Here is a 20275-nt window from a genome sequence, read left to right as displayed (position 1 = left end):
GCTAAGAAGATAAAACCGGGTGGTAGGGCACAGTGTATGCAGGCCTCACACCGAGGGGTGGTGTCTGAGCTGAATGGCAGGGAGCCGCCTGGGGCTGTCTGGGGGCAGAGGCCCTGAGGGGGGAACAACCTGCGGTGTCTGGGGACCATCAGGGTGGCCAGTGTGACACAGTGGCATGATGGGTTTGGGGTGTTTAGGAGGTAGGTTCCGTGTGTGTCCTGGTGTGTGAGGGGGGCAGCCGAGGGCACTGTGCTGGGTGCTCGAGGAGCGGCTGTAGCCTGTGTCGCTGGTAGTGCCTGGAGGAACCCTGGCTATTCCTCTTCCAGACGGAAAGCGGAGGCTGGGAAGGGGCAATCCTTTACCGGAGGCTGTAAGCTGAGCAAGAAAAGCCAGCGTGGGCGCCTGTGTGCGTGAGGCGTCTCTGCCCCTTTGGGGTTCTCGGAGCCCACCTGGCACTTAGCTCCGGTTGTCCATCACCCCCAGCCCCATCAGGCTCCACCATGGTGGGTGCTTGTCTTGCTTGTTTGGAGAAGAGAGGCCCAGCCGTGGGTAGGGGTCCTCAGTGGGGAGGCTGGAGGTGGCTGCCACATGGTGCGTGGCTGGAGGTGAACCTGAGGCGGCTCCTGTGGATGACACCAGGGCTGTGCCTACCTGGGTGGGGCTCCTCAGGAAAGCCCCTGGGCACATGCAGGGTGGAGGTGGCCCTTGGGCTGGGCTCCATCACCAGGTAGACAAGCCAGGCTGGCCCACGTGGGTTGCTCTGCCCCTTCCCATGGCAGAGAGCCTCCCCCTCTAAATATAGCCCGGTGGGCTGAGCTCAGGCCTATTTTAGTTCCAGGCTGGGAGGCGGCCAGGCCTTCCCCACGGTCTCAGCAGAGCCACTGCTGCCTCCATCCTGTCCTGCTCCTGGGCGTTTATTTCTCCCCCAAACTGTCCACTGCTTGCCATGCCTGAGGAGACCCAAGAAGGTAGGAGATGTCTGTGAGGGGCAGCGTGGCTCCAGCCTGGCGGCCCTGTGGACAACAAAAACCTGCCTTCGACCCGCTGACCTTTCCTTGATGGGCCATCGGTCACAAGGGACCCAGCCTCTGCAGGGGGAAGGGCCTGCCCTGCAGGAATCCGCCCTCACACTGGGCCCTGCCTGCTTCCCCTGCCAGGGATGGCAGGGGGCTACTTGGGAGAGCCACCCAGCTGGGGAGGGCCAACTAGAGGGTGTGCCAAGTGGGTGTGGGCTAGTAGCTAGCCGCCTGGCCAGTTCAGCTCTTCCTACTGGGAGGAAGCTGGGGTTGGGCGTGGGCAGTGGTTCCAGGAAGTGTTTGGGCGCAAGGCCCAGAGACCAGTTTGATAGGCTTCTGGCTTCCTCCAGCTCTGTCCTAAGTGACCCCAACTGGCTAGTTTGGGGTTTTGCCCTGGACAGACAGACTGCTGGCCACTCCCCTAATTCCCCCACCACATGCAATTAGCGCAGAGGTTCAGAGGGGCCAGAGCAGGGACTCAGGGAGCTTCAGGGACACTGCTGGCCAGGATGCAGGTCCAGCTGGTGAGCTCCCATGACATTTTCAACATTTTACAGGGGATGGGAGAGGCCTGGCCCCAGGTGTGTGGTGGTGATGATGGTAGTGGTGGTATGGGGTGTGGGGTATTTTCCTCTTTTTGGAGGTCTTAATAATGTAATTTACTGTGTTGTTCTTTTAACAAATAGAACCCAAGATCAATTTAGAAAGTGTGAGAAAAGCATAGCCAAGTGCAGAGAGAATTAGTATGAATCCCAACCCACCAGCCAGGCCTAATACCTGGCAGCCTCTGTTTTTGTTTTACTCACTTTTGAGTGTGTCATGGGCCAATTTCAAGCAAATCATGAAGGCCGAGTTACTGCTCTGAAAGGGATGGACCCAGAGAGTCCAAACACCCTTGCCCCTATCAGGAGGTGTCCTGGTGTTCCCCCTTTGTTATCTAGCCTCCAGCTGGGCACTGGCAGGCCTCAAGGAGCCATGAAGGAGAAAAGATCAAGTCAAAGAACAACCAGAAGAAAATAATTTTTAGAAATTACAAAATAAACACTTTGGGTCCAAAAAAATAGTAATTAAAATCACAAGTAGAAGACACCAGTTGACTAAAGGGTAGACTGTGAACAGATAGTTAAGAAGCTACATATATAATACTGATCAGGCCCTCCAGCAGAGAAACCCAATCAATGTCCTTTTCTCATTTCCCAACCTAGCACATATTTTGTGTGCACACGTTATATAAAAAATGTTTTTCAATGGATATGCCTAGTGGTGGTCATGCTGGACCCTCCTGGGGGCTCTGGACAGCCATTCTGGAGGGCAGTTTGATGACAGCTTTAAGAAAAAGTCTGTGCTCTGATCCACGAACTTTGCTTCTGGGAATCTGTCCTTAATAACTGCTGGGAAATTGGGAAAAACCTTCACACTCAATGGTGCATGTCTTTTCCTAGGAGTTTCTGGTTTCCAAAGGGAACTGGAAATAACCTAAATGTCCAGGCAGTCTCAAAGGGATGCCTGCGGGGAGACCTCAGAGGCATGTCAAACAGTCTGATAACAAAGCGGGCCTCCGGGTGTGATGCTAAGTGAAAACTGCAGGGTTCACAGAAATACAGTGGAATCTGCTGAGTACATTAAAGAATGCTGAGCACGGGCCTGGAGGGCAAGGCATGTGTGTGTGTGTGTGTGTGTGTGTGTTGGGAGTGAAAAAGCCTCTCTAAAGCTGACGTGTGTGTGTGTGTGTGTGTGTGTGTGTGCTGGGAGTGAAAAAGCCTCTCTAAAGTTGACGTGTGTGTGTGTGTGTGTGTGTGTGTGTCTGTCTGTCTGTCTCAAGGAAGGCACCCAGCATGGGGTCTGCAGGGAAAACCCCTAGCGGAAGAGGCAGGAATGCATGTCAGGCACTGGGGTTTAGTCCTCCTGAGGCTGATAAAACTCTTGAGAACAGGCCGAGGAATGCCTGAGTCCTTGAGGTCAGGGAAGGGAACAGATGTGAGCAAGCCAGGGCACCCCGTGCAACGGTGGGGGAAAATGGCCTATGCGGTCATCCCGGCTTCAAATCAAGGGTCATTTCTGAGGTGGTTTTAGATTGGGAGCCAAATACCCCTTTGCCCTGTCCCTGTCTTCACTGAGCCCTGCTGCCCGAGAGCCCCTGCAAGGGAGGGACGACCCACTGGCTGCATCAGCCCCGCACTGCCCCAGCAGACACCATGGCCCTGACCCTGAGCCCGAGCAGTGGCGCACCCCGCGCCCCCAGCCAGCTGCCAGAGGTGCGCCTGCACCAGGTGGAGTCCATCAGCGACCTTCACGGAGGAGGTGAGTAGGGCTTGGGAGGGGCCAGGCGTCCTGGGAGAGGGGAGGAAGGCAGGCAGCCCGCTGCCCTCCTGAGGCCCCGTTCGCCCGCAGGTTCACTGTGCCCCTACCTGGCTGAGGAGGCACAGCCGTGGGACGAGCTGCTGGGCATCCTGCCGCCCTCGCTGTGTGCCCAGGCCAGCTGCAGCCTGGTGCACAGCCGCGGGGGCTTCCTCGGGCTGCTCGCACTGCTGGTGCTCACCTGCCTGGCGCTTGCCATCCTGGCTATCTACCTGAGCGGTACGGACAGCATAGGAAGCTAGAGAGAAGCGACGGCAAGGATGTGGGCATGGGGGAGGCCCTTCTGCCCAGTCGGAAGGAGCAGCTGCAGAGGCTGAGGAGATGGAGGGTGGGCACTGGTGGGGAGGCGCATGGTCTGATGGGGCATCCCTCCTGCTTGTCTCCAGTGCTGCAGGGCGAATCCCTACGCGTGCTGGCGCACACGCTGCGCATGCAGGAGGAGACACTGCTCAAACTCCGGCTGGCCAGCCTCAGCCAGCTGCGGAGGCTCAACTCCAGTGAGGCCCGAGCACCCAGCTGAGCCCTGCGGCCTGGAGGCGCACAGGGAAGTGGGCTGCCCCTGGCTTCTCCTCTCCCACTGCTGCTCCATGCCACTTCCTCGGGGAGGTTTCTGTACAGCAGTAGGACCTGACCCCAAGCTCCCTGCCTCTTCTGGCCTCTTCAGGCTGGGCCCAGCCATGCCTTCCGGGGCCAAGGCGCTGCTCTGGGTGGCCTAAGGTCAGAGGAAATGACCCCAGCTTCCTGTGGCCTGTCAGCACTCTCTGGGGCCTCCTCCAGGTAGCAGTCTAGAAATAGCTGCCCCCACCCTAGACACCCAAACTCTGCCAGCCTCAGATCTCAAAAGACAAGCTGGGGGGAGGGCCGGCTGGGTAAAGACTATCTTGGAGGCCAGAGGTGAGCGCACGTTGGGGGTACCCAGCTGGGCCCAGCCTGGGGCAGGGTTGGGGGTGGAGGCCAGCAGGAACACCCAGGGGCCACAGAAGGCTGAGAATTCCATTTAATTATCTTCAGTAATCTTTAAAAATCAGCACAGACTCCCATTCTAGGTAGCCTCGCCTCCTCTCCTGTTGTGGAGGCCTTTGTCCAGATGCCATACCCCCAAGGTCATGGGTCACCCCAGGGGAGCAAAGCTGGAGAGAGGAAGGGACACCCTCCGACTGCTGCCCCACAGCCCTGGGACAGGCACACAGCTGGCCCAGCCTGAGGCAGGCCAGGAAGAGGCCACAGGGTGGCATGTGGGGGCAAGGGACCAGGATCCCAGGGGGCCTGGCCTCCAGCTACCCACCCTGTGTCTGCTTTTGGCTTTGTCATTAAAAAAATAAAGTGACAATTCCTGGCAGGAGCCAGCTGTTGCACTGTCTTCTGTTAAAAATATGGGCAAGGTATGGGCATCTCCTTTCTGCAGCCCCGCCTCACAGGATGTCTGCCCGCTTGTCCCGCACACGGCCACGAGCCTTGGTCCGGGCCTTGGAGGCGGCAGCATTGTACAGGTGCTGGAGTGGGGCAAAGAGCGACGTGCTGGTGAGCTGGGGAGGAGGCCCAGGACTTCTCCAAGCCTCCAGGCCTCGGGAAGGCAGGGAAGGCAAAGGCGCCCCAGAGTGCAAACCTTCTCACAACGTGCAATCTTGCAGGCCTTCAGGGTGGCGGCATCCAGCACCAGCACAGGGCCCAAGCCAAAGACGTCACGGAGCAGCTCGTTGTTCTGGGAACAAAGAGGGCTATGAGCTCCAGCCAGTCCAGAGCAGCCAAGCTGGGTGTCCCCTCCGTCTGCCTCCCCACCTGGAGGTGGTGGTGCATGCCCGAGCCCAGCACGTCTTTGAAGGCAGCATAGACCCGGCGCCGAGCCCAGCTGTCCACATAGAGCACCTCCAGCCCAAAGCGGACTGTGTCTTCCTCACACTCGCCGCCCTGTGAAGCAGAGGGGCCGTGACTGGCTGGGCGGCTTTGTGCAGGGGTGCACCCACGCTCAGACGTGTATGTCCCCACACACACCTCAACGAAGTGCAGCACCGCACGGAAGGTGGCGCGCTGGCGCCGGCGGTCGGCCTTGGCCCGGTACTTGTTACTGTCCGTGGCCAGGGAGCGCAAGGTGCTGCAGAGGGCCTCCATGTCCTCATAGGTGAAGTCCTCCTGCAATGGGCAACGCGCGTGCGTGAGCAGGAGGCCACGCGCTGTCGGCTCTCAGCTTGGGGTTGCTCAAATCCCTCCTTTCACGAGGACGTCGTTTTCCTCTCTGTCTGGCCGTGGCCTGGGCTGCACACCTGCTCAGGGCCTCCGTTAAGGCACCTAGCATCTGAGTCCATGCCAGGGTCACTCCCCTCCGGGACAACCTAAGGCTGCCCTGTATCCAACCTGGGACAGGCAGGTGGCGTGCGCAGGCACCCTCCCTCGCACCTCAAGGTCCCGGGCAAGCTCAAAAAGCAGGGCAATGGTCTCGCCGGCAGCAATCCGCAGGTTCACACTTCCGCTGGACAGGAGCTGGGGCAGCTGGGGCAGCTGCCTGGGGAAAGGGCAGGCTGAGTTCTGCTGTGGTAAGGGGCTGGGTCACCGCTCCCCTCCCACACCCAGTGCACAGTCGCCCTACCTGTCCAGGATGTGGCTGATGTGGGTGCTGGGGCAAGTGGTGAGTAGCAATGCCCAGGCCTGCAGGGCAGCACAGAGCAGGCCATGCAGGCTGGCAGGGACCACAGGAGCACTGGAGCCACCCATTCCATAGGCCTGGCTGAAAACACCTTCCAGGCAGGTGAGGCAAGAGACCAGGTCCTAGGGACACAAGGAGGCGGAGGGGTGGCTTAGGGGCAGAGCCAGCGCCTTGGTGCTCTACCACCCATGCCCAAAGGCCACTTACCTGAACATTGGCAGCAGCCACGTAGCAGCCCAAGCCAAGAGCAGAAGCACACTGTTGGGAAGAAGGCAAAGCCAGGCCACAGTCAGAGAATGAGCCTGGGTCCCCAGCCGTGGGGCTCACCCTCAGAGTAGGGGAGCCTGGAGGCAGGCTCAGGGATTAGGTGAGTGGCAGGTGTCATGGAGCAGAGGGCACTCACGTGGAGCCGGGCCGCAGGGCTGGCTGTGGCGTCACTGAGCACAGACACCAGGAGGGGCTGCATGCTGTGGAAGAGCTCTTCACCTTGGGGCCCAGAGCCCAGCTGCACGCAGAGCAGGCCTAGCAGAGCAGCAGCCAGGGCCTGCTCCACGCCCTTCCCTGCAGGAATGCCATCTGATCAGCCTGCATGGCAAGGGCTGGCCCTCGGTCCACTCGGGTCCCTGGGGCCCCTGGCCCCACCTTTCCTGAGGCACTTTTCCAAGGCATCAGCCAGTGTGAGGCGGCGCTCCAGCAAGAAGTCAGGGAGCAGGCGGGCCACCAGGGCCAGGCGCAGGCTCTCAAGAGCACCTTGCCGGGTCTTGGCACTGGGGGATGAAGAAGGGGATCTTTTGGGCTGGCCCCACTCAGGGGGCACCTGGTGCGGGCTTAGCAGGGACAGGGTGCAGAGGCTGGCTGGTGGTCAGGGTACCTCTTATCTGCAAGGCAGTCCACATACTCTTTCAACTTCCCCTCAAGTTCTTCCTGCTGGCCCTGCTCATCCACGATGTCCCCCCCTGCAAGACCAGCTGGTCAGCCCTGCTTGCTGCCCTCCCAGGGAGCCCCCACTGGTGTTCCCCCAAGCTCCCACACTCTCACCAAGGCTGCCCTCCGCTGTGGTGCTAAGAAGGCTGGGGCATTCACTGGTGCTGCTACGGGACTCACTCCTGGCCTCATCCTCACTGGAGCCCGAGTCAGCAGGAGCCTGGGTACTGCTCTGCGCACCTGGGGAGGTGGAACGGGGCACTTGGCCTGCCTCCATGGATGAGTGACAGCTGGGGCACCTCCCCCAGCCTCATGACCCCCCAGGTCAGAATGCTGCCCTTCTCAGAAAACAGGCTAAGGTAGGAGCACAGGGCCTGATGCAGAGAACACAGAGCCAGGAAGCAGGAGAAGGGGAATGAGGTCTATTTGTTGGAGAGGATGGGGCACCAGGCCCTGTCTAGGCAAACCTGGCAGGCTTGGTGAGCAGAGCCACCCTGACACCACAGCCTGCTTCGAGGAGACCAAGAGTCAGGCCGAGCCAGAAGGTACTGTACAGGCCCCACCTACACCTTTAAGTGGGGGCAGATCCTGGGGGAACTCTGCCACCAGCCCCAGAGTGACCAGGACAAAGGCCAAGGACTTCAGTTATAGAGCCAGGCAGACCCAGGAGTCAAGTTCCAGCTCCACATCTTAAAAGGGGTGTGACAAGGTCAGGAGCCTAGCTTTCAAAGCCTGTCTCTCCATCTGCAAAAGCACCTCTGGGTAGACAGGTGAAGACAGTGACTGACAAGGGATGAGGCACAGCTCTTCTGTGGGCCAGCAAGCCTGCCAGGTCACCCGTCTGCCCTGGGGAGACACCTCGCTCCTAATGGGTGTGAGCAAATGCCCCAGGCTTCAAACATTCTGTCCTCTGAGTCCCCCCCGGTCCATCCCAGACCTGCAGCCCTGGGTGGGTGGACACAGGCCCCTCTAGACCCTGGGAAGTGCAGGGAATGAAGTGGCCCCTGACTGCATGACACCCTGGAAATAGGTGAACACCGGGCAACATCCAAGTCAGCAGAGCTGACACACTGCCATGTGTGGATCCTGCCCAGGGCCAGGGGCTGACTCTGGCAAGGACGGCTGCCACAGCAGAGCCCCAGACTGGTTCTGGTCACCAAGCTGGCCTTCCATCTCAGGAACTGCATCCTCCATGTGTGCTGCAAAGTCCAGCACACACAGAGGCTTCTGTTTTGCTCTCACCACCCCACCTGCCAGAGCAGCCCAGCCTTTTTTCATTTGCTCCCCTGGGCCACGTTCCCTCCAGATGTCAGGACACCGCACAGTCCGTCCCTCCACATGTGCTCTCTTCCTCACTTCAGCCGCAGACAGAAGCCCCTGCCTCAGGGCTTCCTTGGCGCCTAAGTCTGGGGCTGACACCACTTGGTAAACTTGACCCTCAGCACCAGTATTTCTGGAAAGCTGCTAACCTCCAAACGGCCCCACCTCGGCACCAGCACCATGAGGGCGGTGGCCGGGTCTGAGCTGTCAGGGGCCCCATCCCTGCAGTGAGCACCACACTCCTGGTCCACACCGATAAGTCTCGGGACGGCCGCAGGGGCCAGCGCACTCACCCACCCTCCAGGGCCAGGCCCGCCCAGGTCCTCAGCCTGCAGCTTCCCCTTGGCCCCTTCCCCAGTTCTCCCGGGCAGGCCAGGACTCCGGCCAACTTGCCGGTCCAGTCCAGGAACGAAAGGATCCGGGGCTGGCGAGGGGGCGGGCGTGTGTCCCGCACAGCAGGGGACTGGGGTGGAGGTGCAGCGGGGACACCGGGCGGAGAGGCTCTGGCAGGGCAGGGCAGGCAGCGCCGGTCCTGACCTGCGAACCGCGCGCAAGCTGGCGCCCACGTGGCCGCTGCCTCCCGGGACACGTGCGGGCCGCGGCTGCGTCTCGCGGAGCAGCGCCGGGCTGTCGCGGCGGAGGGGCTGCCTGGACGGAGCGCACGCCCAGGTCCCTCAGGGACGCTGACGGGGGCCGAGTAGGGCCCCGCTCGCCGGTCACCGGCTGCCCGGACCCCACTTACCCCCTCCACGGCGCTGGCCGCCCTTGCGGGGCGCGCCGCCCTTGCGGGCGCGAGGCATGCCGGGCACCGGGCGCGGGCTCAGGGGCCCGGCGGGCGGCGGCGGAGCAGAGGGACGCCAGCAACGCTGGACCGAGCCTGTAGTGGACGGCGGCGGTTGCACGCGGCGCGCGCCACCATCTTCGCCGGGCGCCCCGCCCCGCCCCGCCTCGCGGGCCGCCGGGAAGGCGAGTCCGCGAGGCCGAAACTACGGCTCCCAGGGGGCCGCGCGCAGCGGACCGAGCTGCCGCCGCCGGCACGAACCGCGCCCCCAGCCCGTCTGTCCCCGCGCCGAGCCCAAGGCGGTCTGGGACCCACGCACCGCGGCCGCAACGTCTTCGGGCGCTTGCGGCCCGACACCTGGGACGGGAAGAGCGTGGGGCCGGTAGGCCGGGCAGCCGGACCTCGGGCAATGAAGGAAAGGTGCCTTTATGATGAAAGCGAGTGTGGACAGCAGGTTAGCTCTAGAGGTACAGCCCGTAGCCGAGATCTCCCTGGGTGGGGCCCACCTGCCCCTGGACGGTCCTGTCGCCTCTTGGAACAGAGCCCTGGGCGGGCAGCCCCGACCCTCTGGAACCCTGGCCCTCCCTCCTTGTCAGGAGGGACGGGCCCTGTCAGAGGGCCTCTGGTGCTAAAATAGAGTAAGTGTTTTCTCTGGACCTTCCAGGGGTCCCGTGGGAAGTCGGGTGTGTGTACCGGAGGGCTGACAGTAAGCTAAATGGAACAGGACGGACAGACTCCTCCCTCCAGGAGGGGGAGATGGCAGCAAGGACAGGAGAGGCAGGCGCAGGTGACTCCTGGCTTTATGCTGCTTCTTCAGGCGCAGGATCAGGCCTGGGCTCCCCGCAGGTCTGGCCAGCCCAGCCTCGGTAGCAGTGGCAGCTGAAGGACTGCCACGCCCCAGGGCTGCCGTCTGGTTGCAGGTGCAGAAAGGCTTCCAGCTGTCCAGGGTCTCGCCGGGCACAGCGCCCATGGCCATGGCACCACTGCTGACTGCAGGCCACGGCCGCCCTGGTCACGTTGGTCACATAGGGGCCCAGGGTGCCCAGCAGGTAGTCGTGGAGCTGCCAGCACTTGTCCTGAGAGGGAGGGATGTACTGATGCTCCTGCTCCATGGCCTGCCACGGTGTCCCCCCACCCTGGGACCCCAGCATGGGCTCTGTGCAGTGATCACCTCAGAGCTGGAGAAGCTCAGGTCCCCCCAGAGCACCACGCCGGCTGCCCCCAGCGCTGCACTCACACCGACGGTCTGCACAAGGTCATCCTGGAGGAGAAGAGCTGTTAGGCCGGGGCTGGGCTGGCTCCATCCGCCTGGGCCTACCTCTACCTTCAAGAAACTTTCCTGGTCGTGGCTGCGATCCGACTCTAGTGGAGGCCCCAGAGGCACTGAGCCTGGGAGTGGCTTCTCAGGCTCTCCACTCAGACCAGGGCTCCGGAGGCTGGGCCTCGCCTTCCCTCAAGACCTCCCAGGGCAGAGCCACAACCTTGTCAGATGCTTTGCTGGGGACCTCCCTCCTCAGAGCTACGGAGGGCTTCCCTGTCACGTTCCCCTGGGCCAGGGGCCTCAGACCTCTGTAAGATGGGGCCATGCCTCTCTACTCAGACCCCCAGCCCTCAGCTTTCACTCACCTGGGACAAGAACCTCCCAGAGCGCCGGTGTGTGAGGCGGACGTAGGCCAGGACAGGCAGGGGATGCTGGTGCCCAGCGAGGGCCACACGGAAGGCCTCCTGCAGGCGGTACCGAACAAATGTCTGGCGGTGCACCCGCGGCAGCCCAGGTGGGAGGTAGATGCTGGGGAAGAGGGCACTGGAGGCGGCCCAGAGCCAATGCAAGTGCGTATTGCGAGCGAGGGTGGCTTTGTGGCAGTGACCTGTGTAATTGGAAGCTGTACCGTGCCAGCCATTGCCACAGGCTGGGAAGCGGTAAAAGCCCCAGAGTCCAAGGGGCCGCAGCGCCTGGCCCAACCGTAGAGTGTCCTCCATCAATGCCCGGGCTGCCTGTTCAAAGCCAGTGCGGGCCTTGTGGAGCTGCTCCTGGGGGCCCAGGAGGGGGAATACCCGCTGTGCCCAATCCCATGAAGCTGCCTGGTAGGCTCGGCGGCGGCCCCAGTTCCCTGCCCAAAGTGGACACCATTCCTCCCAGTCCAGCACTGCCAGGCCAGGGAAGCCAGGCCCCATGCTCCAGTGGATCTGGTAGGCAGCCTGTGCCAGGTGGCGGTCAAGGGGCACAGCCTGGGGGATGCCCCCGTTGTGAGCTGTGCCCCTGGGCCCAAAGTAGGGATAGAGGCCGAGCTGGTTCTTGTAGAAGATGGTGATATTCTGACCGTGGAAACGCTGGCCATGGTTGGCTGTGATGCCCAGGGCCTCTAGTGGCAGGTGCACATCAAAGCGGGTCTTACAGTGTGCTGAGGGTATGTTCCACAGCACAGAGAAGGGGTGTTCTGGGGCCCACAGCTGGGGCTGGCCACACCCCAGGCACAGGGTCACACCTAGCACCAGGGCTAGGCCTGGCTGCATGGTTATGTCCCAGGGATGGACACCTGCAGGAGAGATGGGATGGGATCTTAGTCTGTGGCCAAGGGTACACCTTCCCTAGAGCTCAGGAAGATGGGCAAGCTCTCCCAAGTTTGGGGGGCAGGGAAAGCATGGTCCCCAAGGGGTCCCCTAAGACTCTGAGCTGCCACCCGACGCTGGCCTGGGCAGCTCCCCTCCTGTGCTGGGCACCACTGAGCCCTCTGACACCTTGTCCACCCAGAGAGCTCTCAGAAGTGCCCATCTTGCCTGGCTGAATTTCTGCTCAGCATTCAAGTCTCTGCTGTGGCATCATCTTCCCTGGAAGGTCTCCTGGGTCTCCGGGTGGAGTGGCAGTATCTAACTCCCTGTCCTAGCATGGATCCCGCCTACCCACCCCCCTACCTGTCCCCGTGGGTGGAGACCCTATTTCCACATTGCCTGTTCTCAGCCCAGGGTCTGACACATAGTAGGTCCTCAGTGAATGGTGACAGGCGAGTGAATGTGAAAGGAGACACATGCTCCCTTGTCTCCTGGGCCTGGCAAAGTGGGAGAGGCAGAGAGAACATGTCCCTCCATCTATGGCTCAGGGCTGAAGTAGATCTGGGAGCTCCTGTAGGGACAGGGGACCTTAGATGAGAATGGAAGGCAAGGACAGGGGTCAACAAAATTGTCACAGCCACACCTAACAGAAGTCTTTATTCAGCCACACTGACAGCTCTGAGCCACAGCTGTGGCGCCATCTTCTGGCCGCACTGGCACTAAGCTGCCCCAGGGGCTAAAGGCTGAGGTATGGCCAGTGGGCTGACACAGGTATTGTGTGGGGCAGTCCACCAACCCAGAAAGAGTGCCTTGCCCTGGGAGGCCCTCAGATGTCCTTCTCCATCCAGAATATGGGGCATCCTCTCAGGTCTTGGTACTGCATGTCCGGCAGGCCTTGCGGAGGGGCCCCTGCTGGAGGTGGGGGTGTGGTGGTCAAGGGCTCAGGCAGGGGAGGAGGTGGTGGCAATGGTGGCCCCTTGGGTGTTCTTGGGGCAGCCTGGGCAGTCAGGCCAGGGGCCTTGCAGGGTGGCCGGGGGGAGGGGGCCCTGGGGAAGGCTCTGAGCAGGGTGGCAGGCAGCCGTTGGCTAGTAAAGACCAGGCCCTGCACAGGCTCACCCAGCTGGTAGCCCAGGTGGGCATAGAAGTACAGCTGGTCATGGGTGGTGAGGTGCAGCCGGCGGAAGCCTCGGGCCTGAGCAAAGGCCTCCAGGCCCTCCATGAGGCAGCGGCCAAAGCCTTGGCCCCTCAGGGCTCGGGCCACTACCACTGTCTCCACCAGGAGGCTCTGCGGTCGGTCCAGCACCCGTGACAGGCGGGCATGGCCCACCACGATGGGGGCTGCCCCGGGTGTGGGGCGGGGGCTGAGCAGCATCACGCAGAGAGGGAAGGCGTCTGAGGACTGGCCCAAGGAGTGCAGGCGGGAGGCACGGCTGCGGGGCCACTGCTCATTGATAAGGTCAGCACAGGCGCCTAGGAGCTCGGGTCGGCAGTGCGCAGGCTCCAGGGTCAGCTCAGCTAGCCTGGGGGCTGGGGTCTCCTCTGGGGGCTGTGAGGGCTCCAGGGGCAGCTCAGGTGAGCCACGACTGAGGGTCATCTCTGGACAGCATGTGGAGCCTGGGATCAGCTCAGCTAGCCTGGGGCTCAGGGTCAGCTCTGGCTGGCGTGCAGGACCCGGGGTCAGCTTGGCCAGGCTGGATCTCAGGGTCAGCTCTGGCCGGCGTGCAGGATCCAGCATCGGCTTGGCTGGGCTGGGACTCAGGGTCAGCTCCATCCGGTGTGTAGGTTCTGGGGTAGGGGTCAGCCCTGGGCCAGGGCTTTGGTTCAGCTCTTGCCTATGTGTAGAATCCACGCCCAGCTGAGTCTGGCTGGGAGCCAAGGTCATCTCCTGCTGGGTTTCGGGTGGCTCAGCACCAGGCTGGGCGTTAAGGCCACAGTCTCCATGAGGTGGCATCTCCTTGGACCACAAGGGTGCTCCTCCTGTGGACAACAGCCATGCTGGGCTGTGCCAGGAGGGAGGATGGGGTTGGGGCAGGGAGGGGCTAACAGGGTGCCAGGGAGGCCATGCATCCTGAACTGGTGGGCTGCACCTTGTCCCTATACTCACCTGATGGTACAGAGGACCTGGAGGAGACCATTCCCTATACCTGGGGGAGCTGACTAGATGGACAACAGAGAGCATGGGTCAAGGGTATCCTGCCCCACATTGAACGGTGGCTGAGGGCTAAAGGCTGACAGAGAACCCAAGAGTCCTGGCCCTAGCCTGCTCTGGTTACAGCTTTGTTCTCCCCAGGACAGTTGATCCAGTCCTATGCCATCAGACAGAATGTGCAAACTAGATACTATGACCCCTGGCTGAAACCCACCCAAGGCTCCCTTTGGAGGGAATGTAGCTGCACCCCAGGGGCTCTCTTGTCCCTTCCTTCTCCCTGCATCCCAGGTCCCAGCCTTCCGACCACCTGCGCTGTGCCTGCCCGCTAGCCAATCCTGGAGTACCACTTACCCATTCATCAGGCTGTTTTCCACCCCCTTTGGACTGCCTTCCCTGCCCAGGGCACAAAGCCCATGGCCATATCCCCAACTCCATCCAGCTCGGGATGCTTTGGACATAACCCCAGCTCTCCCCAGATGGGCCCCAGCAGCACTAGCAAGAGGCCTGGCTCAGTCACACAGCAATGTGGCTCCTGCAGATGGTTCCCCATGGCCTGAGTTTGGTAGCTACCCTAGATAAGGACCACAGCTTCCTTCCTACATCCACCGGGGTGTCCAACGGCCACCAGGTTGGAGGCCCAGACCCCCTTGGGCCCGAACCACATTGTTTGCCCATGTTGCTCCAGGCCCTGCTGGCAGGAGGGTCTATGCTGGGGAGTTTCTGGCGCTGGCGGGGGGGGGGGGGACTGGGCCCTACCTTTCTGCTCACCTGCTCCAGACGGACGTCCTGGCTCCCCTTCCCCACCTCCCCAGGAAGGTCCCTGAACTTGGGGTTAGTTCCACACTCGTCAGTAATAGGTAGCCCCCTCCCCACACCACGTGCCACTCAGAGGGCTACGTGCCCCTCACCTGCATCAGCCACCTCCGCAGCAGCCGCACCTCTGGACCAAGAGGAAGTCCCAGGATCCGCCCCTGGGTCTGGAGCCCCAGACTTCCCCGCGGGCTCCGCCCCCTCGGAGCCGGCCCGCCCACTGTGGGCAGGGCTCCTGGGGTCCTACGAAGCGGCTACCTCTCCCATTACCCGGTTTCCCCCTCCCACCCAGTGGGTAACAAAGTGGGTCGGGGGCTTTGAAAGCTTGACTCCGAGTGGGTGTGGCTTGGAATGATCTGGGGGAACGACAAACGCGGGGAGGGCGTGCGAGGAAGCGCCGCCACTCGAGGCCCGCATGCGCGGGGACGATGGGGCCGGATACGCCGCGTGGGGAGGGGCAGTACCGACATGCTGGAGCCGGGCTTCGGGGGGCTCCGCGTCCTCGCTCGGCAGGGTCGGGTCCCGCTCTGGCTCCTCCGGCCGCCCGCGCTGGCCCCTGGCGGCGCGGCGGACGCACTGCAGCCGTCGCGGCCCGCGGCGCTCCCCGGGTCCCGAGTGTCGCGTGGCGGCCAGGGCCCGCCCCCTCCCCGCGCGTCACAACTCCGCCCGACACAGACCCGGTCTCAGCGCTGGCCCCGCCCCCGCCCCGCCGTGCCCGCCCGCCGCCTTCTGAAATAGGTGCCCCGTCCCGGGAAGCGGCCGTCTGGGGCTGGCGTCGGCCTGGGAGGGGGTCTGCGACTGTGCGTCTCAGGCGTGAGCCAGAAGCCCGGAGCCCTCCCGGGGCCCCGTGGACCTTGGGGCCTTTGCGCCGCTCTGCTCGCCGGAGCACCCTCTCCCCACGGCCGCACAGCGTGGGGCCGCGCACCCGGGGCGAAGCGCTTACCCTCCCAGGTGTGCTTCGGGGTCCTCACCGCGCCCGAGGACCGAATGAGTTGGCCTGCTTGGCGCCTAGCATGCACGGTGTAAGGCAGAGGCCCCGTGTGGGCTCCGTGGCTGCGGGTTCCGCGGGCTCGGGGCCGGGAGAGCGCGGGACCTTGTGTGCTTCTGCGGGCGTAAGCTGTGCGTGGCTGAGCACGGACTGACCGGGACTCGGGTGACACTGTACTTGAGAAGACGAGGCCAGGCCCGGAGCGCATGGCGATGTGAAGTGAATGATGAACCCTCTCCTTCGGGATGGAGTCGAGCAAGGAGAGATTTGGCCTACTGCTCCTTGCAACCCTTTGCAGACCCGGGCGGAAGAAGCCTGCTTTATCCAGGAGGAGGGAAGGTTTCCTCCACCCTAGCAACAGCCTAGCCAATGAGGAGCCACCACGTGAGGGACTGCCGTCCTCCAGAACTTTTTGCTTAGCACAGCCCTCCCAGATTGGTCCTCTGCTCTGTAAAAGAGCCTCCTCTCCTTTGTTCTCTGGGTTTTGTAAATCTCTACCATTCCCAAACAAACTCATTTTTGCTGGTGAAATAACTATATTTTTAAGATCAACAGGTGCTCAATTCGTGCATCTCCATGAGTGGCCAATCACCACACCCCGGGATGCTCACACCGTGCTCCCTTCCAGCCAGGGTAGCAGCGACATGTAAACTCTGTAGCCATCCGCACCCGATCCTCAAGTGAGAGGGCACCTCTCAGGCTCAGGGGGCTGCCACCAGGCGTGAGCTGGATGGAGAAACTGGCAGGGTTGAGGATGAGGAGGGCTTCTGGGTGGCTAGGGTGCCGAGCACAGCGTCCGTGGCCCGAGCACAGGACTTGACTGCACAGAAGAGCCCCACTGGTCACGTTCAGGATGAAGGGCCCCAGCGTGGTGTCCATGTATTTCTTGATGGCCTGGCATGATTCCTGGGTGGGTAGGGGGGCATCAGGGACACCACAGCTATTCACAGCCCCACTGAGGGCACTGAGGTACTTACCTGCTGGCCAGCCAGGCCCAGGGTGGAAAGGGTGGGCCAGGGTCTCTGCAGTCAAGCGGGCAGCGCCCCCCCACCCGCGAACCCCCCTGCCCGGGCCAGAGCTCACCTTCGTTTGTGTGTCCTCCCAGCTCACCCACAGCACCACTCCTGCTGCCCCCTGAGCTGCACTCTCCCCCACACTGTGCTCCAGCTCATCCTGCGGAAAGGGCCAGCAAAGCTCCGTGGGCCCCCTCCCCACAGCACACTTCCATAACACCGCTGCAGGGGACAAAGGATTCACAACCCCACCTAGGGCTGCTCTGGCCCTGGTGGTCTGAGGCGAGCCTGCCTGCACCCGAGCCTGGGAGTGCCATGTGGGCAGGGACATCTCTCTGATGAAGGCCGACTCTTTTGTGCTGAGCACAGCTTGGCGCACAGTAGGTGCTCAAAGAATGTGAGAATGAATGGATGAAAGTGCTTCCAGGCTGTGTGGCCTCATTTGCTGGACCTATAGCCCAAGGTGGGCAGGGTCAAAGAAGGAGACTCACCAAGGGCAGAAAGTGGTCTGTCTTGTCATAGACGATCTGGACATAGGGCAGCACTGGTAAACTGAGGTCCCCAGCAGCCTCAGCCACACGGAATGCCTCAGCCACACGGTGCTGCACATACATCTGTGCCTTTCCTGTGCCCTCCAGCCCTGCAGGCAGGTAGATGCTGGGGTAGAGGGCACGGCTCTGGCCCCACAGCCACCCCAGCTGGTCATTCTGGGCACGGATGCTCGGTAGGCACTGCCCTGTATAGTTAGGGCTCAGAAAGTCATAGTTGTAGCAGTCAGGAAATCCATAGAAGCCCCAGAGGCCACAAGGCCGCAGTGCTTGCCCCAGCTTGAGGGTGCCCGCCATCCAGGCCCGTGCAGCCTCTTGGAACTGGTCCCGAGCTGCTGTCTCCACCCGATGAACCGGCCAGTTGGGGTGCTGCCCCTGGACCAGTGCCCGTGAGCGCTGCCGGTAAATGTCCTTGGCATCCCAGTTGAAGGCCCAGCGTGGGCGCCATGCCTCCCAGTCGATGACTGCCAGCCCTGAGAAGTTGGATGCAGCTATGGCAGCCTTGATGTCCTGGAATGCGTGGGCGAGGTGGGCCCCCAGGCTGGCATTCTGGGGCAAGCCACCAAACACAGGATCCCCAGCCGAAGTGTAGTAGGGGTAGGTGCCTAGCTGGGAGCTGTAGAAAATGGTCATGTCAGGGCCACGGAAGGCCTGCCCGGGGTTGGCCACCACGTCAAAGACACTGATGTCCACGTCCACGCCGTGCCTCTCCAGGCACCACTGGGTGTTTGCGTTCCAGATGGTGGTGAAGGGCTGGTTGGGTACCACGGGTCCCCTGGAGCCTTGGACCATGCCAAGCAAGGTCAGGAAGAGGGTGCAGATGGGAAGTAGGTGGGCTGCCATGGCACAGGGTGGGTCTAGGGAAACCTGTCCAGGAGAGGCAGAGCTGCAAGCAGGCCTGGAAAGCCCCAGGCCCTGCTCTGGCTTCACGTGAACTCACACTGGCAGAGCCCAGGTGCCAGTGGTCAGAGGGCAAAGGAGAGGCATGGAAGGGGGCAGCACCATCTCCAGGCCCAGCCTCTGCCCTCCATCTCCCACAGGCCTTGCCCTGGCCTAAGCTCACTTAACCTCTTCCCAAGGGCCACAGACATCATGACATGTTTTGAGAAGAGGGGCCCAGAGCCAAACCCTCAGCCCCCAGGCTGACCTGACGATGGGGGCCTTTCCTGCCTCTTCCCCTGGGAATCTTGGCCTGCCTATTAGCGCGGGGAATGTGCAGCAACCAAGGACAGGGTAGCCCAGCCCTCCTGCACACCCGCCAGCCGGCCTGCGTGTCCCTACTGACCTCAGGCCTGAAGGACCTCGGCCTCCACACTTCCTGACCCGAGGGTAAGGGCCCAGGCAGGGCTCAGCAAGATTCTGTTCCTCAACTCAGGCCCCAGCTGCACCTTAGGACTCTTCCGCTGCTGGAAGCGCAGAGCTTTCGTGGGGGCCACCACACCCAGCCTGGGGGCGGGCTGGAGGGCGGGCCAGGCCGAGGAACCACCTCTGCACCCCCACAAAGTGCCCTTGGAAGGTGGGGCTGGGCTGGAGGCGGCCCCTCCCACCCTGTCAGCACAGGGCAGGCTCTGGGGCTTTATTAGGCCTGGGGTGTGGGCGGAGGCAGGGCAGGGGGTCACATACCCAAGGAGGGCACTTGTTCTTGGGCGCTGGGTGCTTCTGCCTTTGTTTAACTCTCCTCAAGAAAGTATTTAAAAATATACAACTATGTTCATATAAAGGCAAATGTAATCCAGACTGAATTCCTTACTATATATTCATGATTAATATACATTTACCCTGATGGAAAAATTAAAACATTCTTGCAGGCCCTAGAAGTACCGTAGCCCTAGGCCCTGTGCCTAGTGTGTAAGTCATCCCTGCTTTAAGGGTCTAAGTCTGAGGGGCACTGTGCTCACGAAGTCAGGGCTGAGTGTCACCTGTGTGTGTGTACCAGGCCAGGGACTGTGTCTCTGTAGGTTCCCAGTTAGCAACCACCTGTGCCAACGCCAGCAGAGCCCATGTGTGTGCGTGGAGGACCCGGCGCTTGCCAGACGCTGTGGCCTTGTGACCATGAGACCCCGTTTGTGTGACCATGGGTGAGCATCCATGTGTCAGTGACCATGTGCCCGTTCACTCCACAGTTTTGCTGACTCAGAAGCTGACTTTGGAGACAGCTCTGCGCCCAGGCCCAGCCTGCCTGCGGGGGGAGGCAGAGGAAGCCTGTCCCTGGCCCGGGAGAATGTGCTGCCCGAGTCTGCGGCCCAGTCTGAGCCTCAGCCAGTGACACCCCCTCCACCCCCGGGCACAGTGGTCACGGGAGCTGTGACACAGCTGGCTAACACTTGGGATTGGTCTTCCTGGCTGGCAGGAGAGGGCGCGGAGGGGGCTCATTAGCCTCAACCCAAGCACAGGATCTGGTCACAGAGGTGGTCACTGATCCTGTTTAGAAAACAGGTCCCAGAGCAACGGCAGGCTCAGAGAGTCTGGCACAACTCCCAAGCACTGAGCTGACAGAACAACATCACGGCAGGCCCCGCCTCCCCAAGGCTCCATGCTACCTTCTGGTACCCCCTGAAACCTGGTACCACAGCAGGACGCAGCCAAGCAGCAGGCCACAGTTCTCCGGCTGACTGGGTCCCAGGTGGAACAGCAGGAAGACGCTGGGGTGCCAAGAGCCCTCCCACCCCAGGGCCCTGCCTGAAGGCCTGCTCCTGCTGGGTGGGCCCAAGAGGGGTGGGTCTGGGGTCAGTCCAGCTGCCTGGCCTGCCCTGCCTGCCCTCTGGTTGTATAGACCCGAGGTCTCTGAGCCGCTTCACTCTGCTGTCCCCACTTCCACCCCTACTCCCCCAGGACAGCTCTGGCTTATCCCCAAGGTACACTTTCCCCAAGGCCTTTGGCCAGGTCATCCTGGCACTGGGGAGGTTCATAGGTTTGTGTGGAGGGATCACAGCTGTGTGGGCACAGGTCACAGCTGTATAGGGGATGTCACAGATGTTTGGGGAAGGTAACAGCGGTGTAAGGTCACACGTGGGGTAATCATAACTCTGCACGTAGGGGGTTACAGGTATACAGGAGTCATAGCTAGGAGAGAAAGGTCATAGCAGTGTGGGGGAGGTCACAGCTGTGTGGGGAGTCAGGTGTGCTGGAGACGGCTCACAGCTCCTGCTTCCTCGCCCGCCTCCTGAGGGCGCCGTC

The 20275-nt window shown here is 62.0% G+C and overlaps 5 protein-coding genes across 19 annotated transcripts; 1 reads left to right on the top strand and 4 right to left on the bottom strand.

Annotated features, from left to right (window-relative positions):
* The first annotated feature begins 16 nt into the window (after positions 1-16).
* LSMEM2 (leucine rich single-pass membrane protein 2) lies at positions 17-4200 on the top strand. 9 transcript variants are annotated; one of them, XM_057487288.1, is made up of 6 exons: positions 17-503; positions 833-968; positions 1464-1540; positions 3207-3317; positions 3408-3593; positions 3761-4200. In XM_057487288.1, exons 4-6 carry the CDS (start codon positions 3212-3214, stop codon positions 3892-3894), a joined length of 426 nt encoding a protein of 141 aa, XP_057343271.1. In that variant the 5' UTR covers positions 17-503; positions 833-968; positions 1464-1540; positions 3207-3211; the 3' UTR covers positions 3895-4200. The 9 variants fall into 9 exon arrangements, with proteins under 9 accessions (XP_057343271.1, XP_057343272.1, XP_057343267.1 ...); XM_057487289.1 differs by having other exon boundaries at positions 3204-3317; XM_057487284.1 differs by having other exon boundaries at positions 3135-3317.
* A 156-nt stretch (positions 4201-4356) lies between these two features.
* IFRD2 (interferon related developmental regulator 2) lies at positions 4357-9198 on the bottom strand. Of its 3 annotated transcripts, none has more exons than XM_036877888.2 (12): positions 9002-9198; positions 7054-7206; positions 6887-6971; positions 6658-6782; positions 6419-6576; positions 6223-6273; positions 5959-6137; positions 5769-5874; positions 5367-5504; positions 5154-5282; positions 4981-5076; positions 4357-4867 (listed from the first exon to the last, which is right to left on the bottom strand). In XM_036877888.2, the coding sequence occupies exons 1-12, from the start codon at positions 9057-9059 to the stop codon at positions 4787-4789; spliced, it is 1359 nt and encodes a 452-aa protein (XP_036733783.2). In that variant the 5' UTR covers positions 9060-9198; the 3' UTR covers positions 4357-4786. The 3 variants fall into 3 exon arrangements, with proteins under 3 accessions (XP_036733783.2, XP_036733785.2, XP_036733784.2); XM_036877890.2 differs by having other exon boundaries at positions 7054-7179; XM_036877889.2 differs by lacking the exon at positions 5769-5874.
* A 244-nt stretch (positions 9199-9442) lies between these two features.
* Positions 9443-15745, bottom strand: HYAL3 (hyaluronidase 3). The gene is made up of 5 exons (XM_057488804.1): positions 15715-15745; positions 15018-15515; positions 10667-11577; positions 10212-10301; positions 9443-10116 (listed from the first exon to the last, which is right to left on the bottom strand). The coding sequence occupies exons 1-5, from the start codon at positions 15743-15745 to the stop codon at positions 9841-9843; spliced, it is 1806 nt and encodes a 601-aa protein (XP_057344787.1). The 3' UTR covers positions 9443-9840.
* Positions 12229-15156, bottom strand: NAA80 (N-alpha-acetyltransferase 80, NatH catalytic subunit). Of its 5 annotated transcripts, XM_057487225.1 has the most exons (3): positions 14091-14283; positions 13695-13747; positions 12229-13567 (listed from the first exon to the last, which is right to left on the bottom strand). In XM_057487225.1, exons 2-3 carry the CDS (start codon positions 13723-13725, stop codon positions 12417-12419), a joined length of 1182 nt encoding a protein of 393 aa, XP_057343208.1. In that variant the 5' UTR covers positions 13726-13747; positions 14091-14283; the 3' UTR covers positions 12229-12416. The 5 variants fall into 5 exon arrangements, with proteins under 5 accessions (XP_057343208.1, XP_036733774.2, XP_036733775.2 ...); XM_036877879.2 differs by lacking the exons at positions 13695-13747; positions 14091-14283 and adding an exon at positions 15018-15156; XM_036877880.2 differs by lacking the exons at positions 13695-13747; positions 14091-14283 and adding an exon at positions 15014-15141.
* Positions 15505-18702, bottom strand: HYAL1 (hyaluronidase 1). The gene is made up of 4 exons (XM_036877872.2): positions 18384-18702; positions 17042-17965; positions 16621-16710; positions 15505-16443 (listed from the first exon to the last, which is right to left on the bottom strand). The coding sequence occupies exons 2-4, from the start codon at positions 17939-17941 to the stop codon at positions 16126-16128; spliced, it is 1308 nt and encodes a 435-aa protein (XP_036733767.2). The 5' UTR covers positions 17942-17965; positions 18384-18702; the 3' UTR covers positions 15505-16125.
* Positions 18703-20275: the final 1573 nt, after the last annotated feature.

Source organism: Manis pentadactyla, chromosome 1 (genome assembly GCF_030020395.1).
Source record: "Manis pentadactyla isolate mManPen7 chromosome 1, mManPen7.hap1, whole genome shotgun sequence".
NCBI lineage: Eukaryota > Metazoa > Chordata > Mammalia > Pholidota > Manidae > Manis > Manis pentadactyla.
This window is presented reverse-complemented; position numbering and strand designations above follow the sequence as displayed.